Source organism: Oratosquilla oratoria, chromosome 12, assembly GCF_046742065.1.
Source record: "Oratosquilla oratoria isolate Oo_2021 chromosome 12, ASM4674206v1, whole genome shotgun sequence".
In the NCBI taxonomy this organism is placed as follows: Eukaryota; Metazoa; Arthropoda; class Malacostraca; order Stomatopoda; family Squillidae; genus Oratosquilla; species Oratosquilla oratoria.
In genome coordinates, this window is record NC_134788.1 from 58,340,695 (window position 1) to 58,363,456 (window position 22,762).

At 39.2% G+C, this 22,762-nt stretch overlaps 2 protein-coding genes across 2 annotated transcripts in view; both read left to right on the forward strand.

Moving 5' to 3' along the window:
• Positions 1-22,762, forward strand: part of LOC143031844 (uncharacterized) — a 196,848-nt gene that overhangs the window by 142,220 nt on the left and 31,866 nt on the right. The gene's annotated exons all lie outside the window — the stretch shown is intronic.
• Positions 77-2,644, forward strand: LOC143031846 (uncharacterized). Its single transcript, XM_076196187.1, has 4 exons — positions 77-288; positions 391-554; positions 661-705; positions 1,005-2,644. The coding sequence occupies exons 1-4, from the start codon at positions 194-196 to the stop codon at positions 1,106-1,108; spliced, it is 408 nt and encodes a 135-aa protein (XP_076052302.1). The 5' UTR covers positions 77-193; the 3' UTR covers positions 1,109-2,644.

The window sequence follows — 22,762 nt, forward strand, 5'->3', positions numbered from 1 at the left end:
ATTTACGAAAGACAGGAAGGCACCAGAAAGGTGTGTAAATAGCCTAACTGATTACTCATGAGTTTAGTTACTTCAATCAACGCTAGAGATTGCTGTGCTTCATTCGGAAAGAATTAGCGGTTTTTTTTAATCGTCTGCATGTTTACATTTGAGCCATCTGTCACTTGGAACACATGGTTAGTTCAAACCAATCATGGTGCGAGACGGTAATCCCTGTGTTAATTGCAAACGGTCCAAAAGTTCTCATCCTGAATTCATGTACCATCGGTTTCCTAAAGAACCACAAAGGTAAGTGTATATTATACTGCCAACATTAAGTATAATAGACATATAAGTGTCATTTTATTGATTAAGTAAAAATGTAAATCAACATTCTCTTCTTTTTGATAGATGTTCAAAGTGGATACAAGTAACCGGTATATCAACATTAAGGAAGAAAACACCTACACAATTAAATAAAAGTCAAAGGATATGTAGCCATAATTTTTCTCAATGGCAGTATGCATCATCAACCCGTTTGTGCCCCAGTGCATACCCAGATCAAAATTTGCCTGGTGAGTCAATGCAGTTTTATATAATATACATTATCATAAGATTACAATGATTAACATTGTTTGGTAAGAAGTAATGATTTTCATTATGCATTCTATTATCTATCAGATCCAGCACACCCAGATGAGCCAGTAATAACCAGTATGGATGCAGGTAAGTGCTTGATCAATGTGAAAATAATATAGTACAGTTCTGAGATTAATTGAAATTACTTTATCTTATTACCACATTGCATTTGAAACAAAACATTGCTTGTCTCTATATATTATATATTTCTGTATTACTTTAAAGTTGAACATTATTTAGAATATTCTTTCATTGTCATTAGCTAATTTTTGTATGTGCACAAGACATATTTCAACTTGAAATTACAAATTAAATTCTGAGCATAGATACCTTACATACATTATCTGTTTATAACAGTACAAAACATCACATATATTATTTTACAGATATTGACCAGCACTTGGATACTACAAGTACTTTGCATCACCAGCAAATTGAAATGGAAATCTTGTCAAGTTCATTGGATGAACTGATGGTCTGTAAATCATAAACAAATTAGCAACATATGTCAAATTGTAACAACAGATATTAGTACCACAATTGAGTCCCAGTTATATAGATGTTTTATAGACCTGTTTCACACTCTTGGCATAAATGTGATCATGTGATAAGAATAGAAATTGTTCTGGTAGGTGCTGGGGGGTGGCATACACCCATCAACACTCCTCTCAGTTAGAGAGATATTGTTGGAGTTTTGGACGCAGTCTAAGGAAGATAAAGTCATCTCTTATAAGATCACTTAGTAGTATTTAATAAACATATATGAATGAAGTTATAACTCAGTTTTAGATTTATTCCACATGCTCTCTTACGTGAATGTGAGTTGGATGCAATGTGTCATGGGGGTATTGGAGATGTAGCCCCCATCAACCTGTAGGACATATTCTAATTAGAGTATTTCACATTCCACAAATTTTCTTCATAATGAGCTGTTAATGTGAAAGATGCAAAAGTATTAAAGAAAATGCTGCTGATTGGCATATAATGTGGATCATGTAGATTGTCTGGTGCTGACATTGGCATATGCAGTATAATGACATAAATTCACAATTAACAGGTACATTTTGTCGGGAATAAATCCCAACAGATGCATTTTTTAGAGTAAATAGACTATTATTTCATATTAATATAGACATCTGTGGTTACGGCCTCAGTTAATCTAGTGAATTGATAGCTGTAGAATTAGGATTAAGATTGAAATACAGCAATTAAGCATATCAAGCTGTATGAAATTTGTATTCTAGAAACTTAGTTTATGAAAACATGCATAACAAGTTATACTGTCTAACTTTTTCCATTTAGATAGAGTGGCCTATCATTTTTGTTTCTATATACGAAAACATTATATAAAACATTATGTAAGGACTCGACACCCCTTAGTTACCACAAGCCGGTTGTTCTAACCCCTCTCAGGAATGTCGAGTTACCAATACGTCATTTTCATTATTAATCATATTATTTACCACTTGGTGTCTTCTCTGTCTTGAGTATTGGTTCTGGTGCATTACCCATCCATAGTTCCTATGTATGGGGATCATATATGTATCGTGCAACATTTTCACTTCAGTTAAGGTGAAGTTGTACTTCCCATAGACCCTTGGCAATGAGAGGTCAAAGGTCACTAGGTGTTCGGGACCAAGAGAGGCCCCTCTCGCCCCCATATACGCAGTTGGGTAGTAGTTGAATAGAAGTTGAGTACTAGTTGAGGACAAGACAAGTCCAAGACAAGAAATGTAATTGACCAAAGTGTTAGTGATTCATGACTAGGGGATGATATGAATTCACCCCAATCACAGACCTCATATATATCATGTGTGAAGTGCATATACGACGAAGCGTGTCTTAAACCAGTGAGGGGATTCTGTGAGAGAACCATTCCCCTCAACATACCTTTATCCTTTCCCATTCCCATACTCACCCTCCATGCTGCGCCTGAAGTTCATTGCGCACATCACCGTCATTAACCAGAACAAAGACGAGAAAGAATTCCAAGTGGCCCCAAGGCCACGTTAAGTCATAAATTGAGTTACATGAAATATTCAAACCAATATGAATAATTGAAATAATAATATATTCATAAAGATACATGATGCCATTGTATGTTTCAGGGTTCGATGAGTTCCCTACCGTTCACAGGTGCGTAGTTTTGTAGTGTTGAAAGTTGTATACAAGTTCACACAGAGTATTTCAGTATTAACTCAGTGGGACGGTCACTTAGATTAACTTACACCGTCAGCATTACGTATTAAAAGAGATGGGAAATCTGTCGGAAGTCATAATATTCTCCACACATTTCAGGTTTTTACAAAATGGACAAAACTCATCCTTCTGACTGTAGGATAGCACCTAAACTTACAGACCATCATCTAATAAGCAACTCATTTGAGAAAATGAGAGTGTGCTATGCTTCTCAGCTTTTTAGCAGAACGGTTGCATGTGGCATTTATATATATGCCACTTTTGGGTTTTTACCTAAAGAAGCTGTAGCAACGTCAACATTCATAAATAATATGAATGATTTGTTTGACGTTTTTAATTCTAGTTCAATAAATCATTATAGAGATAGGAAATGTGCCATCAGCAAAGACAGCAGTAATATCCAATTCCTTAAAAGTATTAAAGAGTGGATAAGATCTTGGCAAATAATAGGAACACATAGACAAATACCAAATAGGAAGATGTATCTGAAAATTGCAAATTCAATTATTTACTAACTCGACGCATCAATCAAGATTGTCTTGAAAACTTTTTTAGCTGCGTTAGAAAAGCAGGAGGTAATAATTACACACCCAATGCTCAACAATTTAAAACTTCTATGAAAAATCTGGCAATATAATAATCTTTCTATATGTGCTGAAAATTCTAATTGTAAGAATGCTCTGACTCCTTTTTCTAATTATCTAAAGATTTCAGAAATGCCAGATGAATCCCATGATAACACCCCAAAGTACAGTGCAGTCTGTCAATTTTATAGAACAGGTAAACCCTGTTGAAAATGAGTGTCAACAATTAATTGATCATATAATGAATTTTGATTATAATCTTGAAAATGAAAATATCTTAGATTATCAAAATAATAATGATGAATTTAAAAATATTGATGATTTCATTACACATTTTGATTATGAAGTGGACAGTTTGGAATCATGTGAATCATTAATGACAATTTTATTTTTCTGCCATCAGTCAATATGATTTGTTTATTATTACTGACTTGATTAAAGATAACATACCGTATATACTCATCTATAGGTCGATCTCGTGTAAAGGTTGACCCCCCCATTTTTTGCCAAAAAATCTGGAATTTTCCATATACCTCATGTACAGGTCAAGTGGCTTGTTTTTGTTTTGGTGCTGTGAGCATTCCACTGTCTTAATGCTTTGAAGTGGCGTGGCTTGCCTGGTATAGTAATTGATTAGTATGGTTTTTTCACTTCATTAATTCTGATGTATTTTGGTTTATGTTTTTTTTTCAAGTTCACTGATTTTAATATCTAATAAGTTTCACTGAAGTTGCCATTTCAGCAGAGTGAATAACGTGAAAAGATTACCAAGTTTTTTTTCATGAAAGTAGCAGTTGCCGATAAGACAGATGAGTTAAACACCATATGAGGACGGAGCATTTATCTGTACGACGTTTCGCTTATTACAGCCTTTTCAAGTACAAGTTGAGATACATATGCTTGAGATTAGATATGGGGGAAAGGAGGGAATGGGGAGAGAAAAGAAGTAGGGGGGAAGGAAGGAGAGGAGGAGGGGGATTGAACACTGGGAAAGGTTGAGAATGCTGGCCCAAACGTTCGTGGGCAAAATGTTCACAAAGGGTGGTTTAAATATTCTATTTTATGGTATTAGGGGAATTGTGTGGGGCGAGATGTTGAACATGCCCCTATTTTGTTCAATAGTGTTCGTTCCTTGAATGACCGCTGCTTCTAAACACTTCCTGCGGATTTTGTCTGGTTCTCGTATCAGCAGCTCTGCATTCTTCCAGTCCATAAGATGGTTTTCCTTGTTTCTATGTGTCACACATGCATTGGTGGTGATATCATGCCTGACGTCGTAACGGTGTTCACGTATTCGTGTATTCAGGTTGCATGACGTTTCTCCGATGTAAACTTTATCACATCCTGAACACGAAATACGATAAACACCAGCTTTGGTGCCCGGTGTTTGGTTGTTGTGTATTTTCGTCTTCGTGATGTCTTTTATCGTCCTGCTTGTCTGGCACACTACTTCCAAATTGGTGGCAACATGAGACGTCTTGTTGTGCAGCAGGACAGCACAACTAGATGTCTCGTGTTGCCAACCAGCAACGTTGCCACCAACCTGACACATATTTTAAGAACCACCAATTTGGAAGTAGTGTGCCAGACAAGCAGGACGTTAAAAGACATCACAAAGACGAAAATACACAACAGCCAAATGCCGGGCACCAAAGCCAGTGTTTATCGTATTCCGTATGGGGTTACCGTATCTAGAGGGAATTTCACATGTTTTGGTATGTACCGTGTATCTTATGTCCCCATTGTTTACTGGTAGTAACTACTGTAGTAAGTAAATATTTTGATTTCTGAACCTAAAGAAATGGTAAGAGTTCTTCCTAGCCTTTCTTGTCATGTCTGGATTTCAACCTGACAAGATTATTACTTGTGTATAGGTTGACCCCTAGGTTTTGGCCTAAAAAAAATTCCTTGACATTTTGACCTATAGACGAGTATATACGGTAATAACATATATTGCTGGTTATTGTTGTCACAAAATTAAAAAAAATCCATGACTGCCAAACTTGCAATAATTCATTAATTAGAGATGTCCAAACCTTGTGCCACCTAAGCTTACGTGAAACTTTTATCATTAGTAAAGGTGATAATACTATGAACTCTCTTTGTTTTCCCACTGATAAAATGTTTTGTTTGATAAAGTCTTTTGAAGCAATTTTTCAAAAGGAGATAATGAGGGTTATGTGTATGAATGGTGTAAAGTGTAAATTATCCTCCATGATACAGGAAAAGCCACTTACAAATCTGTCTATATGTGAGGAAACCTATAAATTGATTATCAACACATTTTTGAACATTAGAATATTTTATTTTGTTAAGTTCCATAACAGAGCATTCAAAGGGAAACATAAATTAGAAAATGTTAGTATGCCACCAAAGAAATGCAGAAAACTGATGAAAATTACATGTGTGAATAGTCAGTCTCCTTCCCTCCCTCTCTCTCTTTCTGTCTTTCTCTCTCTCTCTATTTCTTTCTCTCTTCCTCTTTCATCCTCTCTCTCTCTTCCTCTTCCCCCCTCTACATGTGACAAAATATATTGAAATTAATTGAGTTTGTTTTCATTCTATAGCATGAAAATGGCAGCAAGGCATTGTAATGCAATATATAGCAGGTATTTCCATTTTCATAGTTTTGTACTTCTGGATTAGTTTCATTAACAGGTTATGCACAATTATGATTTAGTAGATAATCCTTTTATTTGTATTACTTTGCATTACCTATGTTAAGTGTTTTTATTTATGAAGGCATGTTAAGCTATACACGTTTTTGCTTTTTATTTTTACTGAATAGGTTTGCTTTATTATGTGTCATTCTATTATTGATAATGATTATTCTATTATAAGCACGATTATTTCTTTTACAATGCATGAATTTCTGCTCCCTGGACTGGTGCTTATACAAGTATATAATTAATTTTCAAAAATGTGACCGTGCATGATTCATTTTACATTTATTATAGATATGATGTCATCATTTAATTTATGCTTTGTTTTTGTTTTTTGTTAAGTTGTTCTGTTTTGTTTGCTTGCTTTTGCATGACTTGCTCTTTGTTTTAATTTTCTGTGCACTGTTCTCCTGTATCTTTGCAAGTTGGAGGTAAGTAAACCTTTATGTTAAGTTTTAAATATGTGTTCTTTGGAATTAATAAAATTATCAGATAAAACCTAAGCTTTCATTTGCCCATAGTACCACATATGATACCCATGAAGACTAATGATAAAGAAATTCATATGTGCATAAATCAAATAAGAGAATCACATATATATATATATATGTATATATATATAATATATGTGTATGTATAGTATATATATATGTGTGTGTATATATATATATATATATACATATATATATATATATATATATATATATTATAATTTTTTCTTTATATTTTATGAAAATTTCAGAGGTAAGAAAAATATTATATTACTGTATATGAGATATTGTCAAATGTCAAGTACCGTATGTGAAACGCAAGTACTATTTTCACAGTAATGGTTACAATTGAAGAAAAAAAAAAAAAAGTATTCAGCTAAAACAATAACCATATACAAGGCCGAAAATTTCAATCAATATATAATTGTAAAAATATATAAAGTACAATAAAATGGCAACAATAGCTATCGCTTCGATTTTTAATTTTTCAACCGCTCAATAGATGACGTTGAAACCACAGTAATCTAGCGGTGTTTGGCATCAATTCTGGCTGCATATTTTTGCTATTCACCTTACGAAGCCTTCCTGTCTTTCTTATATAATCTTTGCTTGGGATGCAGTACGTGTGCCACAAGATAGCATGGTCGTATAACCTGCTCAAATCATTTCTTCACAGCTTGCCGATATTGAGCTAGAATAGGATCCTCCAGGAAACTGAGTCAAGCATCACATACCACTGCAAGGCCTGAGTTGTCCTACTGACACACCTAAAGTGCATTTACAATGGGAGAGAGTTACTCTTTCAGATGCCAGGCCTGGCAAGACAAATTGGAGTCCATGATCTGTCTCACAATGCCCAAGACCATCTCAGATTCATGTTGTTGTACTATATATATGTAGTGGACACAGTTGTTGATGAATATATCAATACTGGCTAACTGGGACTTCCAGCAAGTATCACCAGGCAGCTGAGGTTTCTGGCTGCCAGGGAATGCCTTCAGTCATCCAGAAGGAGCATGATGATTACATAAGAATTTAGAAATTTCACTGATACATTTCATAATGGATTCTGGAGTGATGTCCCCATCAAGGAGATTGAGCCAATGGGCTGAAAACCATACACATTGAGGTGTGGGTCCTCAATCTGCAGATCTTCCTGCATCTTCTCCATATTCTTCTTGTCAGTGACAGCATTAGAACTCAATCCAAACTCTTGTTTCAGCATTGCAGATTGATGACTGACACATCTTGCAGTTTCATGCTGTCTTGTTGAAGGGTTCCTGTATCCTTTGCATCCAGGAAGCAGGTAGCACTCAGTCTAGTAGTATGGGCTAGATCATAATGGATGTTTACCCAGCCATCCTCAATAAGTGTGACAGTCTTTCCCTTAAGGTGGTTCTTCATCTGGATCTGAAGATCTTGTGTGACCTCATGTAGAAGAGGTCGTATGAGTTGAGTATGACTGGGTGGGTGATAGGACCAAGAGCCTGGATGAGTTCAAAGAAGGAGGGATGATCCATAGCCATGAATGACAAGTTGCACGAGAAGAAAAACTTGGCAACAAGTTCATCTAGCTTGTCCTTCACAGCTACACTGGTCTTGACAAAGTGAGAGGACATGTCATTCTGGATGGGTACTTTGGCAGGTGGCTGAGTAACAGGATCTTCAGAGTCCAAAGAAGTAAATGGGTGGATGACATCACATCTACTTGACTGGGGTCATTTCAAACATTTGGGCCATTTACTGAAAAACTGTATATCAGCGATAATTTTTAGGGGCAAGGCCATATGGTTTTTCATTGAGGTGTGCAGGAGTTTTCTTGTGCATATTTCACAGAGTATGTTCTTTTATTCTTGTTTTGAGGTCTCTTTCCGTTTGGCCCCAATAAACTCGTTTACAATCTCTACAAGGTGTTTTGTAAACTCCTTGGCTGTCATCCATCTTAACTCTATGATGGACATTTACCACTTTACTGAATAGGCTGTTGGGATAGTTGAAGACAATTTATTTTATCCTTACATACTTTTGAAATGTATTATATGGTAGAATGAATGATACAAACAAACTTATCACTAGGGTTAGGAGTAATTTTGTAGAAACTCATTTTAGTTTTGGTGAATGCTTTTGATAGGAACCAATTTGGATAACCTATTTTTGTAAGCTGAGAATGTATTATGGCTAATTCAGTTTCAAAAAAAGGTAGACTGAAAATTCTGAGGGCTCTAAGAAATAGGCCTAAAGCTAAACAATATTCAATTTTGTCTGGGTGATGGCTAAAAAAATGTGGATAGCTTCCTGTATATGTGTGTTTTCTTTAACTCTCCTTCACAATGTACAGAAAACCCACAGCTAGTTTGAAGGGTTTTGCCTCTCCTTAAAAGGGCTACCTAGGACTGTACTCCCAGTGTTGATTGAGGAGCTTCCAGCAGTCACCATAGCACCATTAACAGGAAAAGTTACTGCATACAGACGCTCCTCTACTTACATTAATTCGTTTTATGTTTTTTCGATTTTACGTTTGAACTGACTGTAAAAAAAAAAAGAAAAAAAAATTGTAAAAAAAAAATGGAAAAATTTGAGTGAATTTTTTAGTTTAGCGCGCATGACACTGCGTCCATTGCTTACATGGCACAAACGACAGACTGAACGTGCCTTGCCTCCTCCTCCACCATCTCAATTGATGTTGCTTGAATTTAATTTATTTGAAATTAATATTATTTTACAATGTTATGTGTATAATTAATGATTTAGGGGTGTTTTATAAGATACGGTAATAGAATTTACGGATGTATAGTACAGTAACAACTTACGTTCATTTTCAACTTACGTTAGGCCGTTCGGAACGTAATTAAAACGTAAGTTGAGGAGCGTTTGTACTTAGAATAATGCTAAACACATTATCCAAACCTTTGAGTCGCTGAATGGATTGGTTTCAGTTGTGCCTTGATTTCCCATATTAGCTTCAAGTGCAAAGGTGGGCAGATCCGCATTTTTTAATCTGATAACCAAATTTAACCACCATTAAAATGTTGGACTGCCAAAAATTATGATTTGCAATTAACCCAGATCAATTTTTTTTTGCAACCTTTTGATAAAAATGTCCATTTTTCAAGTAATCATATTCTACTTTCATTCTTTTCATTATGGTTTAAAGTCACAAACCCCCACTACCAGAAGGCTTTGTAGCATGGAATTTAATGAACCATGCCCTTGGTTCAACTTCGCTGATGGCAGGATTTGAACCCCCATAACCCACTCAGCCTGCGAGCTTCATTGCCTTTGTAGCATTTTAATCAAAAATGTATTTTTGACCTTAAATGCTTGGTCACCTTGAGTTAGAAATGGCTTAAAGGGAAAAAAAACATCAAATCACCTTTGGAAACATTTTAAACCACAACAAATTGAAACGCTTAAAAATCTAATCCAATCTGACTTGACATGCTGGTGAATCTGTAATCAGACTTCAATCTCTTTGAGTTGTGCCTATGTCTATGACTGGAAACTGTTGCAGTGTCTGGGCAAGTGGAAGGTGTAAAGGGGTGCCAGTTGTAAGCTACAGGAATGAAAAGGTATAAAAGTTTCAAGTCTCGGTCTGGAGCGATTACCAACATCTTCATGGATCATCAATTGCAGGTACTTGCCACTGGTCTTGAAACATTTTCATGTAAAACAGGAAAGGGGAGGAAATAGATCATGTTTACTACAGCTGTAGGAACATAAGAATTTAATTGTCTGTGATTTTACTATCATTCATACCACAGTTTCAGGTTCATTTAGAAGCATAGAAACTCTTCAGATCTTATTAAAACAGCCTTACACAATTCTGTTACACAAGTGGAATACTGAATACTAACTTGCCATGCTCAACACCACCCCAGGTCTATCAAATGCAAAACTGGTTTATCATGAAAGAGCATAGGAGTCGTGCAAAGCTAAACAAGTGAAAGAAAAGTAGGACACATGCAAACTTCATAGGTCTTCCTTGAGCAATTTGTGGGCTGGTCCAGTAGTGGTTACCTTAGTGCTGTGGGTCTCCTGTAGAGATCAGGACTGCAGACAGATTAATTGATGAATTATATCAACCTGTGGTTAAAAGTATTTTAAAACAAAACTATTCACTAGCTTCCTATACCTCAGGAGGCTAGAAGGTCCCTTCATAAATCAGGGAATATGTCTGTACACCCTTATACTGCTGGCCAGATTTGAACTGACCAACTCTACCTTCACCATAAGTAGTACTATCTAACATAACATGTTCAGGTATGTTAAAAAATCATGCAAGGTGTAATGTCTTAATTTCAAACATGCCACTATTTGTGGCTAAAGGCACAACACTAAAGCTGCAGCCACAAGAGGTGACTTTACTCACTGCTAGAGGTAGTGGCAACTACTTGCCTCGTGACAGTCACTGCTACATAGTCGATCACACAAGACTACTCCCCACTGCACCTTGTCCACTGCCCTGGGTCAGAGGCAGTGTCGCAAGACACAGCACATCCACAGCAAGGCCGCTTCATTAAATTGGCGACCCCCCCCATGCATAAAAGGAGAAGACGGGGAGAAATCCCTTTGGGCTGCGTCAAATTTTGCTCACACATACTACCTCACCCCTCATCCCCCCACCCATTCTACCTCATACATCACAACATCATCCATATACAACCATTCTCCATTCACCCCTGTCATATGTCCTCTCCCATCCTTCCTCAACAAACATATCCCTCTTCCCCAAAGCCCCCATCACCCCATCCATCCATCTCATCCTAGGACGTCCCCTCATGTTCACTCCCTCCACATCTGCCTTCCATACCTCTTTTACTAGTCTTTCTTCACTCATTCTTTCCATGTGTCCAAACCATCCTAATACTCTTTCATCAACCCTATCTCCCCACTCCCTTTCCACCCCTGTTCTCCTCCTCACCTCCTCATTTCTCACTCTCTCTAGCCTAGTAACCCCCATCATACTTCTGAGACACCTCATCTCAAACACATTCAAAGTCCTTCTCTCTTTCTCTCTTATGTTCCATGTTTCTGCCCCATACAGTGCTGTTGGCACAATCACTCCTTCATATAGTCTCCTCATAGCATCCCTTCCCAAACGTCTATTTCTCATTACACTTTTTAATCCACCAAGGCATTTACTCGCTTCTCTCAATCTACATTCTACCTCCACTCCACCTTTTCCTGCCACATCTGCACCCAAGTATCTAAAACTATCCACTTCCTCCAGCCACTCTCCCTTAATGCTCACTTCCAGCAGTCTGCTGCCACTTTCACCCTTTGAACATCTCATTACCTTACTTTTACCCACATTTATCTTCAGCTTTCTTCTATCACACACTCTCCCAAACTCTGTCATCAACTTCCTCAATCCCTCCTCCGATCCTGCCACAAGCGCAGTGTCATCCGCAAACAACAGCTGGCTCACCTCCCACTTTTCTCCATTTTCTTTAACCATCTCCAATCCCTGACCCACCACCCCTGCATTTACCTCTCGCACCACCCCATCTATGTACAAGTTGAACAGCCAGGGCAACATAACGCATCCCTGAAGAAGTCCCACCTTTACCTCGAACCACCACTCTCTCCATTTCTAATCCTAACACAAGCTCTACTACTCTCATAAAAACTCTTGACAGCTCCTAGAAGCTTTCCTCCTATCCTCTATATCCGCAATACCCCCCACAGTGCCTTTCTGTCAACCCTGTCATAAGCCTTTTCCAGACCCATATAAGCCCAAAAAACATCCTTCCCCTTTCCTATAGCTTTCTCACATATCTGTCTCAAAAATCTGATCTACACAACCTCTACCCGTCCTAAATCCACACTGTTCCTCACCAATTACTCCCTCTGTTCCTCTCCTAATCCTCTCAATCAAGATCCTCCCATAAGCCTTCCCAACTACATTTAACAAGCTAATCCCTCTGAAACTACTACATTCACACTTGTTCCCTTTTCCCATGTAAAGTGGAACAATACAGGCACTCCTCCAGTCCTCCGGCACTCTACCCTCTCTCCAGCTCTTATGGGGAGCTACTAGGTAAAATTCTTAACTAATCTAATATCAGCATTAAACAATAATTAGGACAGACCCAAGCTGTTGAATAGGCAGAAATAAAAGAGGGGGTTAGGAAGAAATAATGGCGCAACTAGAAGTAACTGGCCAGACTTTACTAGGAGTCAAACCCAACTGGCTACAACTAAATTCAAAACAGCAACCAGACAAGTGAATGGTTGTAAAGGTCTACTGAGTAGGTTCTCATAGAGTTGGTGAATTTTTGCTAGATGTATGGCCTAGTCACTTTTTGATAAAATAATGCAAAAATAAATCCAATGCAATGTAAAAAAAAAAAAAAAAGGCCTATCAAAATATCAGTAGCATATGAACTTTTCCTTTGCCAACTTTCGGTTTTTCTCATAAGGCTGTGATGTCAAGCTTGCTAATTACATCCTGATGCTTGCCATGTGCATGCATTATAAAATGCCGTGCCATGCTGCCAATTTGATCAGTGATCTGTCATATTTCATGTGTTAGCAAGTTTTTATAAAGTATTTAGTTCGAAAAGCCTTTACTGTGTCACCGCCAGATGCAACAGTGTTTCAACGAAACAAACATCAGTGTTGGAATCTTATCACAAGGTTGTGCGCTTCTTTGTTCCCAAGTCCCAGCACTTTTTTTTTTTTATGAAGTTATGAAAATTATAAATTCATTGATTAACATTCGAGAAGTTACCAGTCACAGTTTTCAACCTGGTTGGGTTCTCAAACAGTGGTATTTGAAATAAGATTAAGACCTTTGAGTGGTTGAATTTTCGAAGACGTAGGTCCCTTGCCTTGACGTTTCTAGTCTTGACGTCCGTTAGGTACTAGAGCTCTGGGTAGTCTGTGGCGACAGTTAGTGCAGACAGTGTATTTGGCACGTCTCTTCTGAGTTCGTAAAGCTTGAAAAGGCCATGGGTTAATATTGACTTTTTAAGTAAATTCTCAAAAGTTCAATCCCCGATTTATTAAACCAGTACTTATTATATAAAAAGAGATTTAACGAGCAATAAAAGAGGAAGGGAGTTAAATCGTATATTATTTAAAGTTACAATAGGCGCGGTTCAAAGCTTCAGGAAATGCTCCCCATTCGAAAAAAAAAAAAAAAAAAAATAGAGAGGTGCAATGGGCTATCTTATCCCAAAGTCAAAACAGATGTTGGAGTGGTGAAGGAGAAGGTTGATCTAAAATATGGTGAGTGTATAAAGCATTACTGTGCTACATATTGCATTCAAACTGTGAAACTGTATAGGACTTCCTACAGGAGCAATGTGATAACTTCAAAATACTTACCTAAAAAATTTGGTATTGCTCTGATATGACAAACTAAATAAAATGCACAAAATATAAACCTCAATTTTTAATTTTAAAGAATACATACAGATTTTACTTGGTGAATTACTGAGGTTGCGTTGTGAATATCTCCATCATAAAAACTTGCAAGAGATGCTAAACTTCAGTCCACTCTTAAAGTTCCTGAGCTAGTCTGTTCCAAGTATGAAAAACAAGAGAAGTTTGACAATCCCAGAAACAAAGGTTCAGGTTTAATCGTCCAACAAAGTAAATTGTTTCCATATACCAAAAACAAATAGTTACATACATATACCAAAGGCTTTTTCCCCCTTACACGGAAGGTAGCCTCCTGGGTGATGGGTCCACTGCCCTGGGGTTAGAGGCAGTGTCACAAGACACAGCACATCCACAGCAAGGCTGCTTCATTCAACCCTCCCTCTCTGTCTCTTCATGTAGAAAAGGAGAAGATGGGGAGGAAATCCCTTCAGGCTGAGTCCATTTTTTTTTCTCTTACATACTCCCTCACCCCCCCCATTCCCCACCCACGTCCCCTCATGCATCACAGCATCATACATACACAACCATTCTCCATTCACCCCTACCTTCTGTCCTCTCCTGTCCTTCCTCAACAGACATTCCCTTCTTTCCCAATGCCCCCTTTTACCCCTTCCATCCATCTCATCCTAGGTCACCTCCTCATGTTCACTCCTTCCACCTCTGCCTTCCACACCTGTTTTAATAATCTTTCATCACTCATTCTTTCCATGTGTCCAAACCATCCCAATACTCTTATCATCAACCCTATCTCCCAGCTCCCTTTCCACCCCTGTTCTCCTCCTCACCTCATTTCTCACTCTATCTAGCCTAGTAACCCCTATCATACTTCTCAGGCATTTCATCTCAAACACATTCAAACTCCTCTCTTATGTTCCATGTTTCTGCCTCGTATTGTGCTGCTGGCACAATCAATCCTTCATACAATCTCCTCATAGCATCCATTCCCAAATGTCTATTTCTCATTACACATCTTAATCCACCAAAGTATTTACTCGCTTCTCTTAATCTACATTCTACCTCCACCCCCACTGCTCCTTTTCCTGCCACATTCGCACCCAAGTATCTAAAACTATCCACTTCCTCCAGTTTCTTTCCCTTAATACTCACTTTCAGTCTGCTGCCACTTTCTCCCCTTGTATATCTCATCACCTTACTTTTACCCACATTCATTTTCAACTTCCTTCTTTTGCACATCTTCCCAAACTATCACTAACTTCCTCAATCCCTCCTCTGATCCTGATACAAGTGCAGTGTCATCAGCAAACAACAACTGGCTTATCTACCCCTTTTCTCCATTTTCTTTAACTATCTCCAATCCCTGACCCACTACCCTTGGATTCACTGTGGTGCCGTCGATTGATTTAGGATGTGTTTAACCAAGAGCACCTCCAATGGGAGTGATCAGAGATACCCACATAAGAACGATTTGGGAAATAAAAAAAAATCAAGGTATACGCTGCCACCACCCAATCGTCTATATGGATATATCTGACCATAAATGGAAACTGCTCCTTGTTATTCACGTCTGACTCCGTCCCCTTTCCTCAGGTCGTTCGGGGTTGGTCCTGGGTAGCGAAAAGGCCTATGCCCAAGTGGGGGTAGTAAAAGAATATAAGCCACCAATAATGTGGGGCCACCAATAATGTGGGGGTAGTAAAAGAAAATAAGCGAAGGTCTGCTATGTGTTAATTATTACACTGAAGCAAAAATATAGTAAGGAAATACAAAAGTATATTGTGGTTTTCTCCAACTAATCTATTGATCCTTACAATATGAAAAAATATATGGGTATGCGAGACATTTAATAACTCAGTTTTTTCTTTCTTATGGGCATCATAAGTAAGGTCACAGGCACGTGGAAAAACGTAGTTATTTACGCTCCAACCTTCCGGTCACTGTATAAGTCTACTTATAATATTGTGTCTACCTTCAAGCACTGTGTCTACCTTCAACCCCGTATTCTTATTAGAGAACGATCACAGGACGGAATTGTACTCTAAGGATTACACTCTCATAGCTAATGTTAAATGTATATACGCAAAGTGTTTGTGAAGTACACTCCCTTAAACCCCTTTTTCCATATCTGTTATCGGAATCATTTTTGGCATCAGATACAAAAACTTAATAATAATAATATCTATCTACCTACTATATCTGCACTATATCATTTAACTCACATATTGACATTTGTTTTCATTAATCTTACAGAACGTGTTCATACCTGTTATCGGAATCAATTTTTGGCATCAGATTAAAATTTTAGCTGCGCACAAAGAGAACGAGACGGCTATGTGTTCGTATCTATGGGTAAACTACTAACCTCCTGTTGTATTATTTCGTAAAACTTCATCTCGCTTCTCAACAGAGCCCCTAGCTGCTACAATCTCTCCCTACACTATTTCTCTAGTGGAATCCTGAACTGAAAGTTGGGAATTTTTCCTATCACTCTTAAAATTAATGGCCTTAGCTTACGCCTCTGTCCGAACGTTTAGTGACGTCACGGGTGGGCGGAGCTACGGTGCCCGCGCTATGTTCGAGAACATTCTAATGTCGCGTCGAAACGCTGGTTAACCAAAATCAGCTGAAATATATTTGTAGCTATCTCCTATTGTATGTTCTTCTTCAATGATTATAGTAAGGCTCTTTGCCAACACATCTTGATAGGCAGACATAGAATAGAATAAATTCATGGTCTATTAAGGCTCTATTTTCTACTTTGCTTCTTGGTTGAGTAAAACCGTTACGACGTCCATAATACCCAGTCTCTCAAATCAACACTCAAATAAATAAATAGATAAATAAAACGAAATTCCAAAAATAATACCCCTTCAAAATTCCTGTCCTTACATGGCTCTACGCCCCCCCGTAAGAAAAATTCCGCAACATCACGTGAAGGATTCTATTTGGTGTGGTCCAAATCCCTCTGCAAAAGAAAAAAAAAATCCATCCTGCATCAGAGAGCGATTATCCTTTTGATAGCTTGACGAGGCACTCTCTCCTCAGCACACTCGTAGGTGTACGAATCTCAGGTGACCCGGGGGTACACCAATTTACTGTGGATGTCTCCGTGGACTTTTCCATCAGTCTTCGTATTGGCTGGATTCCCCAATTGACCTCTTACATACTACTTGACTGGACATGCATAGCCGCTACGACCGAGCTAAGCCACGACTCTCTCTTGTGGATTCGCCCCATGGGTGGCACACCACTTCCCCGTCTGGGGGCTCACCTCTGGGCAATCGGCGATTGTCCACCAGGTCCTGAAGTCCTACACCCCTGTCAAGCGGGCAATTGTGAATTGAGTTGGGTTCATGATCCCAACTCGAGCTAAAGAATTTCCCCACTTACCAATACTACTCCGAATGAAAGTGCTCGCTAACCATCGTTTGTAGTCCCTCTCCTAGGCTAATATTGACTTCTTTATCCTCCCCCCTAAGTTGAACCTTCTAGTTTCCTTCACCTGGCTGTTGCTGAAATTTCCTTTTACGTAACATATGAAATATATGCATCCTTAATCCTAGGACATCTCAACCTTAACACATGTATCAAAAGTAAATAGGGTGGGTTTACATTTAAGCTTTTATGGTCCAATATATAGGAACATTGAAGGGCAATCTCCCCCCCCCCCCCCCCGTTGCATTAAGTTTGCACGGAGCATTCGTTTTTCTTTGGACATTATACTGGCACTATAAGATTCCCTACAATTGTCCTATTGCAGTTTAACTACTGTCATCTTAGGCACCTTAAATCACTTAGATATGGGACCAACTGGTCGGGTTGCTCCAGTTGATTTCTTCAGCTTCCTCGATGAGCCGTCTTGGTGCACGACCGCATCCTTGGTGGTAGTAATTTCCAACTTTCCGGGTCTGGGTGGAACTCTTTTGGCAACAGGCTCCACCCAACCACTCATCGGAATCCCCCCAAAGTAAGGTATCCACTTGAGGCAGCAGCTCTCCTTGTCCTCCTTTCCTGTGAAAGGGATTTCTTAGGATCCATATACACTATGTCCCTGCTACCAACCTCTACCACTGTATAGGGTCCTTCCCACTTGGGATTCAGCTTGCGGCAGGTACCCGGCATTCACGTAGTTTCTTTCCGGATCCATACTAAAGCTCCCACTTCCACTTTTTGCTCACGCCTTCTCCTGCGGTTAGCCCACATTCTGGTACTCCGTTGTCATCTTGTGGTGGGTCTCTCGGATGATTTCGATGAGCGATCTCTGCTTCATCTCTCCGTTCCATCCACAACGGGGAGTCTGTGTTCGGCTAATCTGGGTGGATGTCTTCCGAAGAAGGGCGAAGTAGGGAGTATGTCCAGTGTAGGTGTGTGTGGCTCCATTCATCTTCCTCTGACCAGGCCTGCAGGTTGGGACCGGCATTTGGTTCGGGTGGCCCTGGCAGGAGCGTTGCAAGGATGCTCTTCAATGTTCGATGCATCCGCTCCACCATTCCATTCGCTTGGGGTTGGTATGGGGTAGTGTAGTGCAGGGTGATTTTGCTGTTCTCCACACAACTTCTTGTAAGCCGTGTTGGTGAATTCTGCTCCATTATCTGTTATGATGCTCTCTGGGGTGCCGTAATCTGCGAAGAACTGGGTTAGGGTAGTGTAGTATGTGTTGGTTGGTGTTTTGTTCTCAATGGGAAAAACCTAACGAAACCTACTGTAGTGATCGATTATGGTCAAAAATATTTAAACCCTATATCCCTGCGACCCGGATACCATATCCGTTAGGTCTTTGCCTTTTCTCTCCATTGCCTTTGTAGCAGGGGGAACTTCTTTGTATTGCTGTGACAACCCTTGTGTACCCTTCAACCTTGGACAAGTAATGCTTTTCTTTACTAAAGATTACATACATCTACCTTTAAATTTGGCCAATAGAAAAGCCCTCCCCCTTCCTGGGTTAGATTCCCATTCATGTCTATCGTCCATCCTCGCTCTAGTCTCTTCTTCCTCTCCCGGAATTAGATTCCCATTCCGTTTTATTGTTCATTTTTACTGGACTGCCTTTATTTATGTGTAGTTCCACCTTAACACGTCACTTCCCCACACAATCTCATCCGCTATTTCTATACTCTTAGTGGCCTGCCGAGGATCTTTTCTGTCTCTGATGACTGTACTGCCAATCCACAGGGTACACAAGCTTTGTCTAAGTCGCCCACACCGATTAAGTGAGATTCAGGTTGGTTAATAGCGTAAATCCCACCGCTCGGCCACCAATAATGTTGGTGCCGTCGATTGATTTAGGATGTGTTTAACCAAGAGCACCTCCAATGGGAGTGATCAGAGATACCCACATATGAACGATTTGGGGAAATAAAAAAAAAAATCATGGTATTACGCTGCCACCACCCAATCGTAGTATATGGATATATCTGACCATAAATGGAAACTGCTCCTTGTTATTCACGTCTCGACTGCGTCCCCTTTCCTCAGGTCGGTTCGGGGTTGGTATTCCTGGGGTAGCGAAAAGGCCGATGCCCAAGTGGGGGTAGTAAAAGAATATAAGCCACCAATAATGTGAGGGCCTCCAATAATGTGGGGGTAGTAAAAGAAAATAAAGCGAAGGTCTGCTATGTGTTAATTATTTCTCTGAAGCAAAAATATTAGTAAGGAAAAATACATCAAAGTATATTGTGGTTTTCTCCAACCTAATATATTGATCATTACAATATGAAAATTATATGGGTATGCGAGAATTTTAATAACTCAGTTTTTTCTGTCTTATGGGCATCATAAGTAAGGTCACAGGCAAGTGGAAAAACGTTGTTATTTACGCTCCAACATTCCGGTCACTGGATAAGTCTACTTATAATATTGTGTCTAACTTCAAGCACTGTGTCTACCTTCAACCCCGTATTCTTATTAGAGAACGATCACAGACGGAATTGTACTCTAAGGATTACACTCTCATAGCTAATGTTAAATGTATATACGCAAAGTGTTTGTGAAGTACACTCCCTTAAACCCCTTTTTCCATATATGTTATCGGAATCATTTTTGGCATCAGATACAAAACTTAATAATAATAATAACTATCTACCTACTATATCTGCACTATATCATTTAACTCACATATTGACATTTGTTTTCATTAATCTTACAGAACGTGTTCATACCTGTTATCGGAATCATTTTTGGCATCAGATTAAAATTTTAGCTGCGCACAAAGAGAACGAGACGGCTATGTGTTCGTATCTATGGGTAAACTACTAACCTCCCTGTTGTATTATTTCGTAAAACTTCATCTCGCTTCTCAACAGAGCCCCTAGCTGCTACAATCTCTCCCTACACTATTTCTCTAGTGGAATCCTGAACTGAAAGTTGGGAATTTTTCCTATCACTCTTAAAATTAATGGCCTTAGCTTACGCCTCTGTCCGAACGTTTAGTGACGTCACGGGTGGGCGGAGCTACGGTGCCCGCGCTATGTTCGAGAACATTCTAATGTCGCGTCGAAACTCAGTTTAACCAAAATCAGCTGAAATATATTTGTAGCTATCTCCTATTGTATGTTCTTCTTCAATGATTATAGTAAGGCTCTTTGCCAACACATCTTGATAGGCAGACATAGAATAGAATAAATTCATGGTCTATTAAGGCTCTATTTTCTACTTTGCTTCTTGGTTGAGTAAAACCGTTACGACGTCCATAATACCCAGTCTCTCAAATCAACACTCAAATAAATAAATAGATAAATAAAACGAAATTCCAAAAATAATACCCCTTCAAAATTCCTGTCCTTACATCACCACTTGCACCACCCCATCCATGTATAAATTGAACAGTCAGGATGACCTAACACATCCCTGATAAAATCCCACCTTTACCTCAAACCACTCACTCTCTCCATTTCTAATCCTAACACAAGCTGTACTACTCTCATAAAAACTCCTTACTGCTCTTAACAGCTTTCCTCCTATCCCGTATATCTGCAAAACCTCCCACAGTGCCTTACTGTCTACCCTGTCATAAGCCTTTTCCAAATCCATAAAAGCCCAAAATACATCCTTACCTTTTCCTACAGCTTTCTTACATATCTGTCTTAACACAAAAATCTGATCTACACAACCCCTACCTATCCTAAAACCACACTGTTCCTAACCAATTACTCCCTCTGTTCCTCTCCTAATCCTCTCAACCAAGACCCTCTCATAAGCCTTTCCAGCTACACTTAACAAGCTGATCCCTCTGAAACTACTACACTCACACTTGTCCCCCTTTCCCTTGTAGAGTGGAGCTATACAGGCACTCCTCCAGTCCTCTGGCACTCTACCCTCTCTTAAACCACTAAAAAACCTCACCAGACCTCCTTTTTTCAGACATTTTGTATGGTATCCATCCAACCCAGGTGCCTTACCAGCTCTCATCATCTTAACAGCTGCTTTCACTTCATCTTCCCTTATTTCTCCTCCATTTTCCTCACTCATCATGGTCATTTTCTTAGTGCTTCCCACTGCAACTGCCTTTCCCTCCCTATCCTCCTTCAAATGTAGCAACTCCCTAAAATACTCTAACCACCTTTCCCTCACTGCCTTCTCTTCCATTATCATCTCTCCATCTGTATCACCTTTTCTTCTCTACTTGATTCGTCTCCTATTCCTCTTTTAATTTCTTTCCAAAACATTTTTCATTACTTTCAAAACTGTCATACTCTTACCCCATTTCATATCTGCTCTCCTCTTTTATGCTTTACTTGTCTTCTCTTTTCTTTGTACCTCTCATATGATTTTCTCATCCTATTTTGTAACAAATCTGTGAAAGCCTGCTTCTTCTCTTCTACACCCTTCTTTCCTTCCTCATCACACCACTCACTACTTTTCCTTCTATTTTCTCCCATCCTCCTTGTTCCATGCACCACCTTTGCACACCTTATGACTCCCTCCTTGAACCATCCCTATCCCTCCTCCACTTCTGGTTTTACTCCCTCCCACTCCTCTCTCAGCTTCTTCTTGTACTCCTTCTCCTTTTCTTTCTAATTTAAGCAGTTCACTCAAAGTACCTCCCAATCTTCTACCCTTTTCCTCTTTCTCCACCTATTCTCCACTCTCAACTTACCTTCCACCAGAAAGTGATCTGATATTTCCCCACTCTCTCCCCTTTGAACATGTACATCCAACTATACTCTTGGTTATCACTATAAAGTCCATTAATGCTCTATCTGCCACACTTCCATCCACCACCCTCTCCCATGTGCACTTATGCTTGACTTTCCTCCTAAACACTATATTTGCTATCAACTCCCTAGACACATCTCCACCATCAACTCTCCACTACGATTTTTTCATGGAACTTCATATTTCCCAATCACTCCATCTAATGGTTCATTTCCTACCCTAGCATTAGGGTCTCCCAATACAACTATATTGACATTTCTCCCTAATACCTCTATACAGGTAAAACAAAGGGAACACCATGCTGGACTCTAAGTGTGTAGGCATCACTTGTGTATGCCTTTCTGCTTGTTTAATCCAAGCCGTCGGAAGAGTGTGATCTTTTCATCATACAAATCATACAGGAATGGCTTCTCTCCAATGTCTATCCTCATATACCTTGTGAGAGAAGTCTTATGTGAAAAACCAGAATCAAAGAGGTCACACTGGAAAGGCTTCTCTTTCTCCTGTGGGAGTCTTCATCTGCTGTGTGGGATAACCCTTTTGTGAAAAAGCAGAATCGTACAGGTCACACTAGAAGACCTCTCCTGTGTGGCTCTTCATATGCTCTGTGAGAGAATCCTGTTTTGAGAAAGCTGCATTGCACAGGTCACATTGGAAAGGCGTCTCTCCTGCGTGGGTCTTCATATGCTTTGTCAGATCACCCTTT

Coding starts and splice junctions, on each gene's coding strand:
- LOC143031846 (XM_076196187.1), top strand. CDS start 194: ATGGTGCGAGACGGTAATCCCTGTGTTAATTGCAAACGGTCCAAAAGT. Junction 289..390: donor TTTCCTAAAGAACCACAAAG/GTAAGTGTATAT, acceptor TCTTTTTGATAG/ATGTTCAAAGTGGATACAAG. Junction 555..660: donor CCCAGATCAAAATTTGCCTG/GTGAGTCAATGC, acceptor ATTATCTATCAG/ATCCAGCACACCCAGATGAG.